Source organism: Passer montanus, unplaced genomic scaffold (genome assembly GCF_014805655.1).
Source record: "Passer montanus isolate IOZ18808 unplaced genomic scaffold, ASM1480565v1 scaffold9, whole genome shotgun sequence".
Lineage (NCBI taxonomy): Eukaryota > Metazoa > Chordata > Aves > Passeriformes > Passeridae > Passer > Passer montanus.
The window spans coordinates 846,247-861,898 of record NW_024374367.1 but is presented as its reverse complement, the minus strand read 5'-3'; the positions used below and the strand labels follow the sequence as shown (position 1 = coordinate 861,898).

The window sequence follows — 15,652 nt, the reverse complement described above, 5'->3', positions numbered from 1 at the left end:
AAGGATGCATCCAAACATGATTAACAACCAATATATAATATTACAAGTATTATATACAATATATAATACATTTCCTTAAAGCAGTTGAATAACATGAGAATTTGTGCAAATAGTGCACTCTGAGGAAGGAGCAGAGTGAATCTCTGTGTGGGTCACACTGATGAGTACAGCCATATTCTTGGCTCCTCCACAGATGATTTGTAGTCAGCCCAGCTGGATGCAAATATGTGTCATGGAGCTGCAAATCAAAGCTGGCCAGACATGACGCTTTTCACTTTGCCCTTGGCTGGTTTTGGCTGAGTGAGGTGTAAGTTCAAATGGACCTCTGGCTTTGAAAAGTTTGAGTGAAAAGCTGTGGTGGGTTGACACCAGGTGCCCTCCAAGCCTCTCTGTCACTCCCCTCATCAGCAGGATGGGGCTGGCGAGTAAATAAGATGGAAGAGAATTAATGGGTGAAGATAAAAGCAGTCTGATAAAGCAAAGGCCATGAGCAGAAGCAAAGGAAAGCAAAAGATGCATTCCCTACTTTCCATCAGCCATCAATGTGTGGTCACTTCCCAGGAAGCCAGGCTTCAGTCTGTAGAAAGCCAAACCTCACAGCGACCAGTGTCCCCACTCCTCCTTTCCTTTGTGTTGCTGAGCAGAGGACACGTGGCCTGTGACATCCCTTGGCCAGTGTGGGTCAGCTGTCCTGGCTGTGTCCCCTCCCAGACCTGCCTCCCAGGCTCCTGGAGAGGAGGATGTTGCAGAGGCAGCCCTGGGGCTGTGCCTGGGCTGTCACCAGCACAGCCCAGCACGTGGGGCTGGGGCAAAACCAACTCCAGCTCCTCCAGAGCCAGGCAGGAGTGTCACCTGCAGCCTGGAGCTGAAAGTCCTGGCTGCAGTGAGCACAGCAGGCCGGATGTGGCTGTGTGTCCATCCCTGATGTTTGATTTGCCTCCCTGCAGGCCGCATGTTGCTCAATGACTCCAAGAAGGGCCCCCCCCATCTGCACTACCGGCGCCCCTACGGCTGCGCCGTGCTCAGCATCATGGACGTGCTCCAGTCCATCTCCGAGATCAAGGAGGAGAAGGACTTTGTGCTCAAAGTTTACACGTGAGTAACTCCTCCTTTATTATTCCAGCAGCTCATAAAAACTAATGAATATTATCCACAGATGTTTCAGGTGTGTGAAATGCTTCAGAAGTTATTGAATATTGCCCAAATCTATGTGACTTGCAAAGCTGCTCTTTTATTAATGTGAATTATTTAAAATCTGCTGAGCTCAAACCCAAAGAAATGTGCTGCGTTTCATCTGATGAAGGGAATAATAAGTCATGCCTCATCTGCTATTCCTTACCACTCATGGTAACCAACAAAAAAAGTAGAAAATAACTGAAGTCAACAGTGTGTGACAAAATTCTCAAAACAAGTCAACACTTTTTGAGCAGGAATCTGTCTTTAGTTATTTGTGATTTTGAACTTTGAACTAACATTCTTATTATGAAATGTGGTCTCACAGTTATAATAAAGAGGCCACAGACAAACTGTCTGGAGACTGCAGAGGATATTTAAATCCCTTGTCAGTGAGGATAAATACTGGCAAGGTCTGCTTTGCAGATGGGCTCAGGCACAGCTGACACTGCTTTGTGGTCTGTGGCCACTACTGAGAGTAATAAGATAATTTGGTGGGTTATGAAACTTTGTCATTCTTTGAGAAGTGCATCCAGCAGCAGAAAATGTCATCTTTAAGGGAAACTAAATGAAAAAATGTCTTTTACTGTTCACTGAAGATTATTGGGTGCCTCTTCATACATTTGAAATCCCTTAAGTCCGAACAAAAGTCTCTCAGAGTCAGCTCTTTCATTCTTTTGCCAAAAGTTTTGAAAACTCTAGCAAAAACATCAAATTATGGGGAAGAAAATGGTCATCTTTCTTCTCTCTGTCACTAGAATCTGGCCAGTCTTGGCCTTTTGTCACATTCAGTTTCAGCTTATCTCAGAGCAGTGGGGTTTGGCTGTACAGTTCTATTGGCTTTGTAGATATGGTGTTAATGTATTGCAACTGTAACATTTTGAATGTTTACAGAAATGGAACATTCTGATTATTAGATTTCTGTTTTGTTGCCTATTTACTGCTTCTTTAGCTTCTGAAAAATAGAACAGAAAAAACTTGTTGAAACACTGGACTTTGTCAGTGACAAGTGGAGTCACACAGCCCTTTAGAGGAACCCAAAGTCTTGGTACAGTGATGGAATAAAAATCACAGGATGCAGAGCTTCCCTTTTCTTCCTGCTAATCTGCAGTTTTCTGTTAACCTGGATTCCCTTCCCAGCACCCAGAGCACCAACAGTTTCTGCCCAAATTCCTCAGCAGCCTTGCACCAGTTGTTCCTCACGTGGGCAGGGAGAGCCCCTGGCTGAATTCAGCTCTGCAATCAGATGTTTGTAATTCTTTATCACTGTTATCACTCTGCTGGGCTGCTCTAAGGCTTGTACATCATTCTGTGATGTTGCTGCTGCTTGCAGTGTTCTGTGTAAACCTCCAGCACAGATATTCAGGGGGGAGCATGGAATATCTGAGGGGCACCAGCTCATTCCCCTTGCAGCTTTGATAGCTGTTGGTCTTTCATGACAGAGTTGTCACAGGTTTGTCTCTTGCATCTTCTCTTTGCACATTCCTGTAGCTAACCTGCCTTTTCCTGTTTGTTGGCTACAATTGAAATGACAGGGTTTTGTCTTTTGGAAGTTTAAAGTTGAATATGAGTGCTTTAACAGCCCTGAACTGATTTTCCTACCTGCTGCTCTCATAATGATTACTGTTAAAATGCCTCAGGCCAACTCCTAAACATCATAAAGATGAAGTAAGGAGAGAGGTGTATTTGTACTTTTCAAGGAGCAGTAAAAAGCATTCCTTTTATGCACTGTGTGGTTAAAGCTTACAGCTGCCACAAATGAGGCAGCTAGAAAAGCCTTTTCACTGGGAGAAGCTGGAAAAAATTAGAAAGACTGAAAACCTAACAAAGGCTGAAACAAATACATGGTCTGTAAATGGAGACTTCTGCTGAATCCACAAGAGAATGCTTATGGGAGGGGAAAAAAAATCAATTTACTTCACCAGTCTTTCTCAGCTTGCCTTATTATTCTTAAAGATTTATGTCTGAAAAATATTTTTTTTCTCACAATTGAGATTTTTCTCTTTGTTAATCCCACTGTCATGTTAAAATCTCCCTAAGAGGATAGAGTACCACAGCTGTAGTTATAAGCTCATTATGCAAAAGCATAAAGGTTTACTTTTCTTATTCTTTTTAATATATATGTAAAATAATTTAAAAGTGAGAAGGAAGTTAAATTCTCAATTTTTTCTCAAGTAACTTGACTTAATATTTTGTATTAATTTTTTTCTTTATTGAAATTTTTTGCTTGTTGAATGTTACTCTTTGTGTTCATCTCACAATTCCCCTGAAAAGTTCATGCATTTCTCTTCCATATTCACTTTTTCTGGGTTTTTTTTTCTGTCCTATTTTCTTTCATTCTTTTTTTCCTCTTTCTCCAGCCCTAGATCTTGAAATGCTTACCCATTAATGCCTGAATGCCTTTGCCTTTTGCTGTTCCATCGTTGCTGTTTGCCCAGCTGGACAAGAGCTCCCATCCCATTGCTGTCCCCAGCTGCTGACACTGGGGCTGCTGTGGGATGGAAAACATTCCAAACGCGCACTTGCTGCACAACCAGCCAGCCCCAGAGGTGAAGGATGGTTCAGGAGTGAATTCTTATTTAAAGGACAAATAGATTCTTTTATCTACTTGGTATTTGGACAAGTAAAATGTGAGCACAGTAAGACACATTCCAAGTGTTTCCAGGCCAGCCTGTCAAGGCTGGGAGAAGATCTTCCTTCCTGACTCTCAGGAAATGCCAAGTGCAGCTTCCATTGGCACTTGGTACAAAACTTTTAAAAGGCTTTAAGCTGCCTTTGCAGTTGATTTCAGGATAACTTGGTTGCAGGCTAATTTGCAGGCATAAGTCATTGGAGGCTGAAACCTATTTTAACTTGCACTCCATAGGCAACTAAAACATCACCACAAGGTAGACCTTTGTTTGTAACTGTGAGGAGGGAGGCTGGTATAGAGTTTGTGCTATAGGTTCTCTCTCTTATTTAGGAGAATATTATTTGGAGTAGGATAAATGACTTCTAATGTGTTGACAATGTGAAGATAATTTTTATTGTTTCTTGATGAGTGAGCTGAATTAGCACACAACACCACAATTACTGACAGGGCGTTTGTACTGTCCATTAATGCCTGAGCTCTGTTGTGTTTTGGTTTTGAGGGATTGCAAATACAGTCTTGGGGGTTGCAAATACAGTCAATTTACCATTCTGGGAAGTTCTGCTAGGTCACTTCATTTTGAGGGATTGCAAATACAGTCTTGGGGGTTGCAAATACAGTCAATTTACCTGGGAAGTTCTGCTAGGTCACTTCGTGTGATCTGCCTCGTGTGACTGTGTGGGAACTGCTGTCTCCTCCCAGAAAGGACACAGTACTTACAGGAGGTGGGCAGTAGAGCAAGTGAAATGTTCTGTGTGTTTCATTTGTTCCAAGTTGTCTCTGTTCCTTTTGCTGTTCTAAGAACATTTGGGGGTGTCAGTAATTGTGCCATCACAGGCTTTGGGGGTTACCTAATTATTCTTGGCAGCACATGGTTTTGCAATATTGAAGCTGTAAGAAATTACCAGTTCCTACTTGTAGACAATCTGAATTCCTTCTGCCATGCTGTTCTTCAGTTACATAATGCAGCAAACAAAAACATCCCCACTGTCTTCACAGGAGCTGGTGTGTGTCTCACCCTGGCTGTGCTGACATGTTGTACTCTTGGGGGGAAGCAAAAAAGGGATAAAATGGTAATATCCTTGGAGAAGTTTTACAAAGTGGTTTATTTCTCAAAACTCCTAGAAGCTGAAAGCTTGGAGTATTAGCTTTTTTCTTTTTTTTTTCCTGACCTTTAAGAGTCAATAGGACAGAAGTTTAATTAAATTGTTTAATCCAATTGCTTTTCAGGAGAAATGAGATTCACTATTGCTGCTAAGTTAAAAATTGCTGACTTTGTGGGGAATCATTGAATCTTGCCATTGTGATTTAAATAATGCACAGATGTATTTAAGATGCAGTTAGACTTGAGCAACATACTGCTTTTCCTTTCTTTTTTAACCAGTAGTACTGTTTGTGGTAAAGGTGCCAGTTTTTTCACATGGGAGATGATTTTATGGTTCATCTTTCATGTAAAAGCTTGATAAAGAAGGCCACTTCAGTTCTCTGCCTTTCTCTCCCCAGTCTGAGGTCTCTCCCATCCTGTGGGACAGTAGCCTGTGGCCTCAGAATGTGGGCATGGTTTCCTTGGTTCCAGTCTCAGTGACACTTCAGTTCCTGCATGAACTGTTGTGCTTTGGACCCTGAACAGAAGTGTAACACTCATTTTCTGCATGACAATTCAGACAGAACGTCCAGAGCTTTCTTCATTCTGTCATAATCTGAAGAGTGGAACAATGGCTTTTATGACAGAAGAGCCATCACCAGCTCCAAAGTGTCCATTGAAAGGACATAATTATTAGGGAATATTTTGTGTCCTTCCACTTTTAAAAATAAGATTTATGTGGGATTTCTCTCATTCATCCAAACCCTACAAGTTTTCCTATTATCCCTACAGCAAAGTTGACTGTCATGTTCTAAGATGGTTCAGTGAAAGCATTTAACTTGAATAAATGTTCTTTTCTTTTAGGTGTAACAATGAAAATGAATGGTGCCAGATCCATGAAAACATCATCCGCAAGTCCAGCACCAAATACACAGCCCCCAGCTCCAACTATGGTAAATATCTCCTGGGGCTTGTTGGTCAGAGCCACAGCTGAACATCCCCTGTAGGAAACAGCTGAGAAATTCACTGAGATGTGAGGTTTTCCTTTTGCAGCTAATGACAGATAAAGAGGGAAAGTCAAACCTGTCTTATCTGTTTACCTCATGTAATGATGTCTGTACTGCTAATTCAGAGATATCACTGCTCTCCCATTCCCAGTGAAGCAGCTGATGGGTACAGTTCAGCTTCATTACAGCCAGTTCTGCATTCATTACCAAGTGCCTGAATCATGCTGGTGTCCAAGTACTGAATTTGTCTTCATTTTGCTTGTTTGCATATTGAGAACTTGTGGAATATGCAGTGCACACTTCCATAGAAGAGATTAAGCACAACAATAAGCAAATAAAACATTTTGCAGATATGGAATTTTACTGTGTGTAAAGCTGGTTTCATTCCCTGCTGCTCCTCCTGTTGCAGTTAAAGTTATCCACTAGTCATCATTAAAATATCTTCCAAAATTCTTTATAACTTTGCAAACTTGAGCAACATGTCTGAACTTTCAAATTTGCTCCACTCCTTTTACACTGGAGTTTTTAAAATTTATTTTCATTGGTTTGTTTTTTTAATGGCAAACAAGGATATACAATGAACAAGTTTTCCTGTAAGTGGCAAAAATAGTCAAGGCTGATTTCTAATGAACATGTGTGTCTTGTGTGCTGTGAAACCTTCTGTACACACAGACACCCTCATACACTGTATTCAAAGGGCTTGGATGTTTTCCATGGTTTCAGAGCCTGTGTTTTCCCTGCAGTGCTCTCCTGCCTACCCAGCTGGGCAGTTGCAAGTCCATGTTTTGGCAGCTTTTCAGTACATACGTGCTGGCTGTCCAGCTGGCTGGTTGGCCTCTTTTCCTTCATTTTAAGGCTTTATCCTCATTTTTTCAACTCCCGGTATTCATGAAATATATACAGTCTTCATGTAATCTGGGTATCTGTCTATTTGCCAAATATGACTGAAGCCAAACAACAGGCTTGAAAATTATTTCAGGGGGAGAAGGCAGGAAGTGGGTGGGAGGTACATGATACTCCTGGTTTTGTTTCCCTGGTAACTTCTCTGAGAAAATGGTGACTAAATATTGGTCACAAAGCCCAGATACTGAGCTTAGGGAAGAGCAGGACTTCTGCTGTGCAAAAATGTGCAAAGCAGGGCTTGGTTTGGCATGTGTTGTTCTGGGCAGTGAAAGAACTCTTGACCAAGTGACACTGAAGTAGATAAAGAATGTGGAAAATTGCCCTGTGCAGGTAATACTCATGGATGTGTGGAGCTGGTAGTGTGTGCTCAGCAGGTGAGACTGGGCTTGAATGGCTGAGCTCAATCCTGGTGGTTTTTCGTATGGTAATGCTGGGCTTCATCATTTTACCAGTACACTCTCCTGTGTTGTAAATTAAAAGCAGGTAGAGAAAACAGCTGGACTGAGATTAAGTATGCAATTATTCCTAGTCCAGCTGTTCAGATGATCCACTGAAGCACAGAGCTGGTTGCTGAAATCAGTTTGGCCAGTTAGCACTCCTGAAACATGTTGAGGAACTGCTGGGAATTTCATTAAATCATCAGCCCTCTATGAAGCAGTTAAAAATAGTGGAAAATATACACTTTGAGATTTACATTTTTTTCTTGGTATAAAGCAGAATTAGAGGCACTTCCAAGATGTTCCAGATCTTTGTGTGGTTGGTGGTTCCTCAGACAGAGGTGTCATAACCTGCTGCATGTGAGGAAAAGAAATAATGGAAGTACTTTCTGTACCTGGGACATGTCTGCAAAATTAAGTATTCTGACTGTTAGGAGTTGCATTGTAATATAATTCTGCTTTCTTATCTGATCCCTTATAACAGTTTTGTTTCCTCCATTTCAATTTTCAGTTACTCCAAGGGAGAAAAGAGCTTTGTTTATGTATTAAATTAACAGGAGCAAAACATTAATTTGCCTGCATGCTTTGTACACACAGAATCCAATTCTTAGGTCAGAAACAATGAACCTCTTTGGTTTTTTCCCAGGACTTATAATATCTCTTCAGCTTCTTCGTGGTGACATGGAGCAGATCCGAAGGGAAAACCCCATGATCTTTAACAGAGGCGTGGCTGTCACCAGGAAGCTGGGATTTCCTGATGTTATAATGCCAGGTAAGCAGAGCAGCTCCAAGCCAAGATATTGGTCATTCTTTTCTCATACTCTCCCAATCAAGTGCAGCTGGGATGGGCACTTTACTTGAGTGGGATTTGTAACAGAACTGTCTTATTTATCAGTAAATGCCAGATTTGGGGAGGCAAATGCTAAAACATTGTCAGGAACAGACATTATAGTGACAGACATTACAGTTAAAATGACGTGGATAGAAGGGGATCTGGAAGGATTGCTCTGATATTCCCCATGACCCCGGCCAATTATTATCCCTTTTTTTCACTCAGCATAGAGATGTTTCTTTTTAAATGCATGAAACTACTTCTTCCCAACAATCCAAATCCTGGAAAAAATGAGTTTCCACTTTGCAGCCTTGAGGTTTTCAAGTTTGTGTGATCCTTTTGTAAAGAGAAGCAGAGAAGGTGCAGACCTGGTTGGATTTTCCCTGTGGCCTCACAGAGCTGTTGGTCCATGCACTGTTTGGCTGCAGCCCTGCTGTGCTTCCTCTGCTCCTCACCTCTGGAGCAGCAGATGGAGATGCTTCTTGGCTTGGCAGCCCCAGCACAGCCAAGAGAAGAGCCCAGAATGTGGGCAGTCATGCAACCACATAAAACCTGGTGTTACAGTGGCTTGATTTTTGCAGTGTGGTAAGAAATGGGTTTGCTAATTAGTAGCATTTGACCTATTACTTCATTGCTGTGATGAGCAAGCCCAAGGATGACTTTACAGACATGGGAAATTTGGTGAAAGCATAATGGAAAAGGCATTAGATTTTATTACTCAAAAGGCTGCAGTGAGACATCAGTACCAGAAGTAGTTGTAGCCTCGTTATGGAAGCTCTTCAGAAACCACAATAAAAGAGGGAGTAGGTGGGAAACATTTCTAGAAACTAAACAGTCAAAGGATTCAGAACAACATGTGTATATTTACTAATGAGCTTGAAAATGGTGGTAACAGAGCAGCAGAGGATGTGGGCTATAAAGCCAATTAGAAGTTTTAGTTCTTAGTGACCTTATAGCAGTTCCAGGCATAACACAGAGCAATCAAATAGGGAAAAGATTAATTATTGCAGGCTGATGTACAGACACAGCAGCTGCAAGGTGATCTGCTGTAATTGAGATCACAGCTGGATGTGTCACATTTACACACCTGTGCAAGGGAATTGATTCTTCTGCAGAACTGCTTGGTCCTCCATTTCTATGGATAAAGCTGTACCTCAGGTGGCTCAGGCCACTGAAGCTGAAGGAACAGCTTTGTGTCCTCAGTGTTCCCCTGAGTAATTTTTTTGTTTTCTGGGCCCTGGCCCCTCTGCATGTGCACAATGTCCCCTGTATTTGCTGCTTTGGGCAAGGCTTTGGGCCAGGGCTAGAGCAAACAGGTCAGCAGTGCTCATACAAAAAGTGCTCCTGCCCTGAGCTTTTAAACTTCTCTGTTCACTGCAGCTAATCCAAATTTCCAGATTCTCTTTGTGAGAACCACAGTTCTTTCTGGAGAAGATACTGGGGTTTTAAGATGATAACCTGTTTGGAATGGGACTCCTATACATTTATATATATACCTTTACACACACACAAATATATGGTCAAAATGCTGATTGATAGAAGATTGATTAACCACAGTTCTTTCTGGAGAAGATACTGGGGTTTTAAGATGATAACCTGTTTGAAATGGGACTCCTATACATTTATATATACACTTATACACACACACACACAAATATATGCTCAAAATGCTGATTGATAGAAGCAAATGTGTGACAGGATCACCATTCTGCTGTTAAATGCTTCCTGCCTCTCTAGAGGGTCTGGGCAAAGAACTTCTCCTTGATTCCAGGTGTGCCACAAGAGGTTTTCATGTATTGAGTTTAGATGCAAAGCTTTAGGCATTGTGGGAATAATGCTCTATTTGTGAGGAAAGGCAGCTTGTACATGTCTGTAAACACCAAGGGAGAAAAGCAAAGCAACTGAGGAAGTGTGAATCAACTTTCACTGTAGTTCTAAATGAGGACATTGCCAGAGTAGAGAGGAGCTGTGAAGAGAGGGATAATCATGAATGGGGCTCCAAACAAAGGCTTTCACTCTTTTGGGTATTCCCCAGAATAGTGAAATCTCTGGAAAATGAGGAGATTAAAATGTAATGGAACTCAGGTGATGCAGCAAGCAGTGCTCAGTCTAATTGCCAATCAGGATTTTTTTGGAACTCAGAGTATGTTTGATGCACTCAAGTGAGAGCAGATATTTGCCTCTTGTTTGCTTTTAACACAACAGGTGCAGTTGGGGTTGGAGTTTGCATGACATCCAGAGTAGAACATTTGGGCTGTGTTACCTTTCAGGTGGATTAGCCCAGCTGCATGGACAAGGAATGTCTATCAACAGACTTTGTGCTTCTGTTTCTGCAGCCAGGCTCAAACATTCTTCCTTAGCTTTATGAATATTGTCCAAAGTTGAAAAATAATTCACCAGGGACACATATGACCAAAAACCCCTAATCAAAGCCAGAAGCCTGTCATGCACATTAGCAGTTCTCAGCTGTGTCTGCTGCTGTAACAGTCTTTGTCAAACTAGCTCTCCTTGCTTTGCTTCAGAACTGTTTGTCATTCAACACAGGGTTTCCTCCTCCAGAAAACAGCACAGGAAGTTCATGTCTTGTATTTTGCAAGTGGATACAGATTTTTTCAGGGCAGTGTGGTTTAAAAATGTTTGTTATGAATAAATTAATAAAGGTTATATCACCTGGTAAAAAAGCAGTGATCATTCTGCTGAACCAGAAATCTATTTTTTAAAAAGTAAATAGCTCTAGCATTTCAACTTAATTTTTTTGTCATAGGTTTGAATCTTTTCATTTTCTTTTTTAACAGGAAATCCTCTCACATGTGCACATCTTAACTATTAAAATTTTGTACCTGTGTCTCATTACTGTTTCCTATCCCATTTTGTTTTTCTAAACATTAGCATTAGCTCCCTGTGTCAAGCCCTCTTTTTCTGTCCCTCAGATAGGAAAAACATCAGTGGTAGCTGGTCATCATCAATAAGAAACAAAGTGAAACTGGTGTTTATGGGTTTGTATCTTGCATGGTTATGCAGAACAAGCTTAATACTGTACAAAACAACCCTTCCTGCCTTCTTTTGTAAAGATAATATGTTCTTTGTTTCCTACTGTGTTGTGATCCAACAAGAGCATCATAAAGACTTCAGTTGTCTTTTTTGGCAAAATCAGAGGGGGTTTGGTCAAACGAGCCTCCTGAAGAAGTTATGGTGGGGTTTTGCTCCTTTGTGGTTTGTTGGTTTTTGTTGTGGGTTGTTTTTTTTTAATTCCTTTTCTAAATTGCTCCTGGTTTTAAGGCCAAGCATCTGATAGTGCCAATTTTACCTTTCCCAGAGCTGAGAGCAGTGAGGCCTGTGCTGCTCCTTGGGGATTGCAGCTGGGCTTTGTGCAGGACTTGCTGAGCAGAAATCTGTTGCACAGGCTTGGTGTTTGTCAGTCCCCCAAGGACATCCCTCCCCTTGCCCATGTGCTGATAAGTATTCTGTCTTTTCCTTTGATCCTCTGATGAAAAGTGCATGCTTCATCTCCGACTTGTGAGTGATGTTTCTTTCTCTTTTTTCTCTCTCCTTGTCTTAATTTCCTGGCTTCTCTCCTGTTCCTTTCCCTTTATTCTCTCCCCTTTGTTTCTGATGCAGAGATGAAGATTGTTGGGTGTAAGTTTCTGCTTTTCTGTGTAATGTCTGCTTTTTGCTTGCTTTTTTCCCATTTTCATTTCTTCCATGGAATGTTGGGATTGATAAAGACAACGAATCATAACATCACAGGGAAACCTTGGTTACAGGGAGGTGGAGACTTTGTCTCTCTTCATACCACAGGGTTTTGGGCAAATTTAGTAACTGTGACAGGTGAATCAGTAAGAAACAGGTGAGAAGCATCTCAGCATCTGTTCAGTCAGTGAGCACAAAGTCATGGCAAAAATGCATTGAGGAAAGGACATGGTAAAATCCATCAGCCATTCTCAGAATATTCATGGCAAGAATTTTAACAGGACCAAAAGCCATAATTATGTGATAATTATTACCAAAAAGTGTCTGTAGAGAGAATAAAAAGTATTATTGTCATAAATAAACTTGTGGAAATGGAAAATTTGCGGAGACAAAAAGCATTAAAAAACAGCTTCCTACTACTGAAAGGCAACGATTCCAGGGGAAAATTGCATTTAAAAAGGGCATTGTATAAATTCTTTTCTATACATAGAAGTCAGACAATGGGTAGCAAATAACCTAATAAGTATTGCTTGTCCCTTTTCTTTGAAACAATTGTGTTCTGCTCAGTGAAAGCTGGAGAAGCACACGGAGTTAAACTTGCATAATGTTCTTTTTAGAGAAAAAAAAACTAATTTAATTTGCCATAGAGGCAGCAGATAAAAGCTTTGTTTCCCCTTGTTGCTGTAATACTGCTCACAATTATGTTAATAGTTGCTCACTGTAACTATTTCAAGAATATAGGCCTTAAAAAAACCCTTCTGCTGGCTGGTGAAGGGCCAGAGAAAGGAGCTGCTGCAGTGGATGGAATGTGGTCCCCAGAGTGTGGGACTGTGCCAGGAGGGCACTGGGAATATGGAGGGGCTGGCAGGGGGTGGCACTGCTAAAGCCAGGGACAGTCACACCGTGGGAGGAACAAGTCCTGAGGGGCAGCAGAAAGCTGGGCAGGGGTGCTGGAGGCCCTTGCCCTGACCCTTGGCCAAATTGTTGGTTTGGAGGAGGGATGTGATGAGCACAAAGCTGCTCCTGAGCTGCAGTCCCTGCCCTTCACAGTGCTTGCACTGGAGCAGCTGCACCTCCAGTGAGGGTGGAGTCTTTGAGATCAGGGACCCATCACTGGCCCCCTCCAAAGCAGCAGCTTCCTGGGAAGAGCCATGCAGAGAGGGAATGTGCAGGATAATGTGAGAGTCAGCCTCAAACAGTTCCCCTGCAGGGAGCTCAAACAAACAGAGCCAGAACACGTGATAGATAACTGCACATGAACACAGATCCTCTACACTTTGTGCTTTGCTTCAAAGCCTTTCCTTGCTGGCCCAAGTCCTCAGTTTGGGCTGCTGGAACTGGGCTCAGGGCAGTGGGGTGATGCTGGTGGCTCTGGTTGTTCATTTATGGATGGGACATAAAAGCACAGGTTTGGGTTTTCTTCAGAAGCCATTGTGGAAGATACTCTGAATAACTTTCTTGCCCATTCACTCTTCTGTGAAGTGCCACTATTTTTGAAGAGATGCCAAACCCAGGGGTGTTAGAGAGTCCAGCAGACAGTGCATCACAGTGTGGGGCTCTAAGTGAATAGGACCAGCACAGCAATTTCATAAAAATAGACCTAAACCGTAATATTCTGATTTTTTTACCCCATGGCTGCCTAAATTGTTAAAGACCAAAGTTTCACCTTTAAAAATCCAATATTCTCTGGATAAATAGCTGTTTTATTTAGTTAATACTAGACCTACACACACAGGCTTCTGGGAGCTGCCACTTTTCCCCAGCTTGCAGGGATATATTACATGTCCACAAAGTCACAAGCTCAGAAAAAGAACTTGTTAGAATTGAGTGACCAGAAATTTGTGTCTCTTTCTCCTGCAGAAACTTCTGTGAATTATGTACCCTTTTTGGATATAGTATTCTTCTGCATAAAATAGGGACCATTCCTGTCCTTAGCGTCCAAAATCTTTAGGATCCCTGAATAAAAAGTGTTTAATTGAATGCAGACAGTTCCTGTAAATTGTTACTATTTTGCAGTACAAGTGACTGGTCAGTCTTGCAGTGGAAAACCTACACACCCTGTCAGGATAATCTCCCATTTCTTCTGCTGGAGAATGGACAATGAGTGGCTGTTGGGCTGCTTCAAGTTATTTAGTCTTGAAAATGATAAATAACTATTTCAAAGTCTTCCAGTGTGTTCCTTTATACTGCAAATGCAAAACCAATATTTGGCTCGTGTAGCCTTTCCCACCACTTTTTTGCCCCCATTACCATTAAAATAGTTTCAGGTCAATACAAGTGAGCCCCCCAAGCTGTAATTTATAATTTAAACAATTGTATGTTGTACACTGGGCCTTGTAAATAGGTTAAAACAGACAAACAAAACCCCAGTAAAGGTGAAGGGAATTGATAAAGAAAGAACCCCAAAAAATATCTGAAAATATTTTTTTTATATTATCATGGAAAATACTGTCTCTCAAGGCCTTTGATACTTAATGTCAGTAACTATGTGTATAAAAAGTATATGGATTATGCTAAAAAGAAGTTTACTTTTGTTTTTAACATTTATAGAGAGATGGGTTTTGAAAGAAATCCCATGCTGAAAACTCTCTCTGAGGTTTTCAGTTCATCCTTGACAGCCATCCAGCACAGGGACTTCAGCTTAAAATGACATCAGCAGGCTTGGCTCTATAAATACCCATGGCCCACTGGCCTTGTAGCACTTTTTATTCCTCTTCTGATGGTGGGAGGCCACAGCTCACCCAGTTTCCTGCCCTGTGCTGCTGCTTGGGAAGGCCTGAGGCCTCTGTGGTCCAGGCTGAGCTACCAGCCTGGCTGTCCCCCAAAATGCAGGATTTGCTGTCCCAAGCACAGTACACAAATTGTCTGGCATCTGAAACAAGTTCATTGTTTGTCTCTCTGTCTTTTTCCAGTGGAATTCATCTGGCCAAGCCCTGTGTGCCCAGGTTCCTGCCTGGGCACGTCGCTGCCAGTGGGGCTGGAGCTGCCCGGGCCCCTCCTGGTCCTTGATGCCACTGTGGTACTGTCCCGTGCCAGGTGTCCCATGCCCTCTGTCCCATGCCCTCTGTCCCATGCCCCACACAGGGCTGAGCTTTCTCTGTGGCCCTGCACTCAGAGCAGAGATGGCAATGACCTGCTCTGTGCTCAGGCATTTGCTCTGGGTTCTGTGCTACCCGCTGAGGTATCAGAGCTCAAATGCCTCAAAACCACAAGCAAATGGAGAAAAATAAAGGGTTTGTGAGGCCTCAGGTCAACTCATACGTTAGCAAAAGGAGATTGCTCCTTTTAGGAAGGTGATTTCCACCAAATAATCACCCTACCTGATGGTTAAATGATTTTTGTCTTTGTTAGATACATTTACTTCCTATTTTTACTGTATGTAGTGACCTTTTTATTTTTGAAAATCCAATAGACTATTTTTACAAGAGAAGATACACTGTTAAATTTCACTATAATACATTTTCCCATCTTTTCCCTTAATTTTTATGCAAATCCACTGGTTTTAAGATCCCTCTACACCCCACCCCAAAGGCAATTTTTTTAATTAGTGGAGTAATATCCCTCCTGTTAAGCTTAATAGAAGATAAGATGCTATATATAACCAAATGCTGCCTTTAATTTAGGCTGGAAAATGATTTGCTATCTAACATTGGACTTTGTGTAGCCAGACTGCCTTCCAGAAAAGAGGTCATAAGTAGGGAGCTCCAAAATGCCAATTATAGTGAGTACAATTAATTTCTATTAAGATTTACAGCATACAAATTGAAACTTTTTCCTAATAGAGCAAACCACTGAGAGAAAAGGATGGAGCCTGTTAAGCAGGAGGCTTTTCAAAACAAAAGGCCCAACTTAAACCATATTTTGTGTCCAATTTTGTATTTCTTTGCTATCCCTATA

The 15,652-nt window shown here is 41.7% G+C and overlaps 1 protein-coding gene across 12 annotated transcripts in view; it reads left to right on the top strand.

Moving 5' to 3' along the window:
* Positions 1–15,652, top strand: part of DOCK3 (dedicator of cytokinesis 3) — a 187,856-nt gene that overhangs the window by 100,881 nt on the left and 71,323 nt on the right. For 8 of the 12 annotated variants that reach the window (XM_039734175.1, XM_039734174.1, XM_039734179.1 and 5 more), the window contains exons 12-15: positions 948–1,095; positions 5,751–5,839; positions 7,880–8,005; positions 11,684–11,701. In XM_039734175.1, coding sequence (XP_039590109.1) covers positions 948–1,095; positions 5,751–5,839; positions 7,880–8,005; positions 11,684–11,701 — 381 coding nt within the window. The remainder of the gene's footprint in view (positions 1–947; positions 1,096–5,750; positions 5,840–7,879; positions 8,006–11,683; positions 11,702–15,652) is intronic. The other 4 variants (XM_039734182.1, XM_039734176.1, XM_039734181.1 and 1 more) reach the window with 1 other exon arrangement.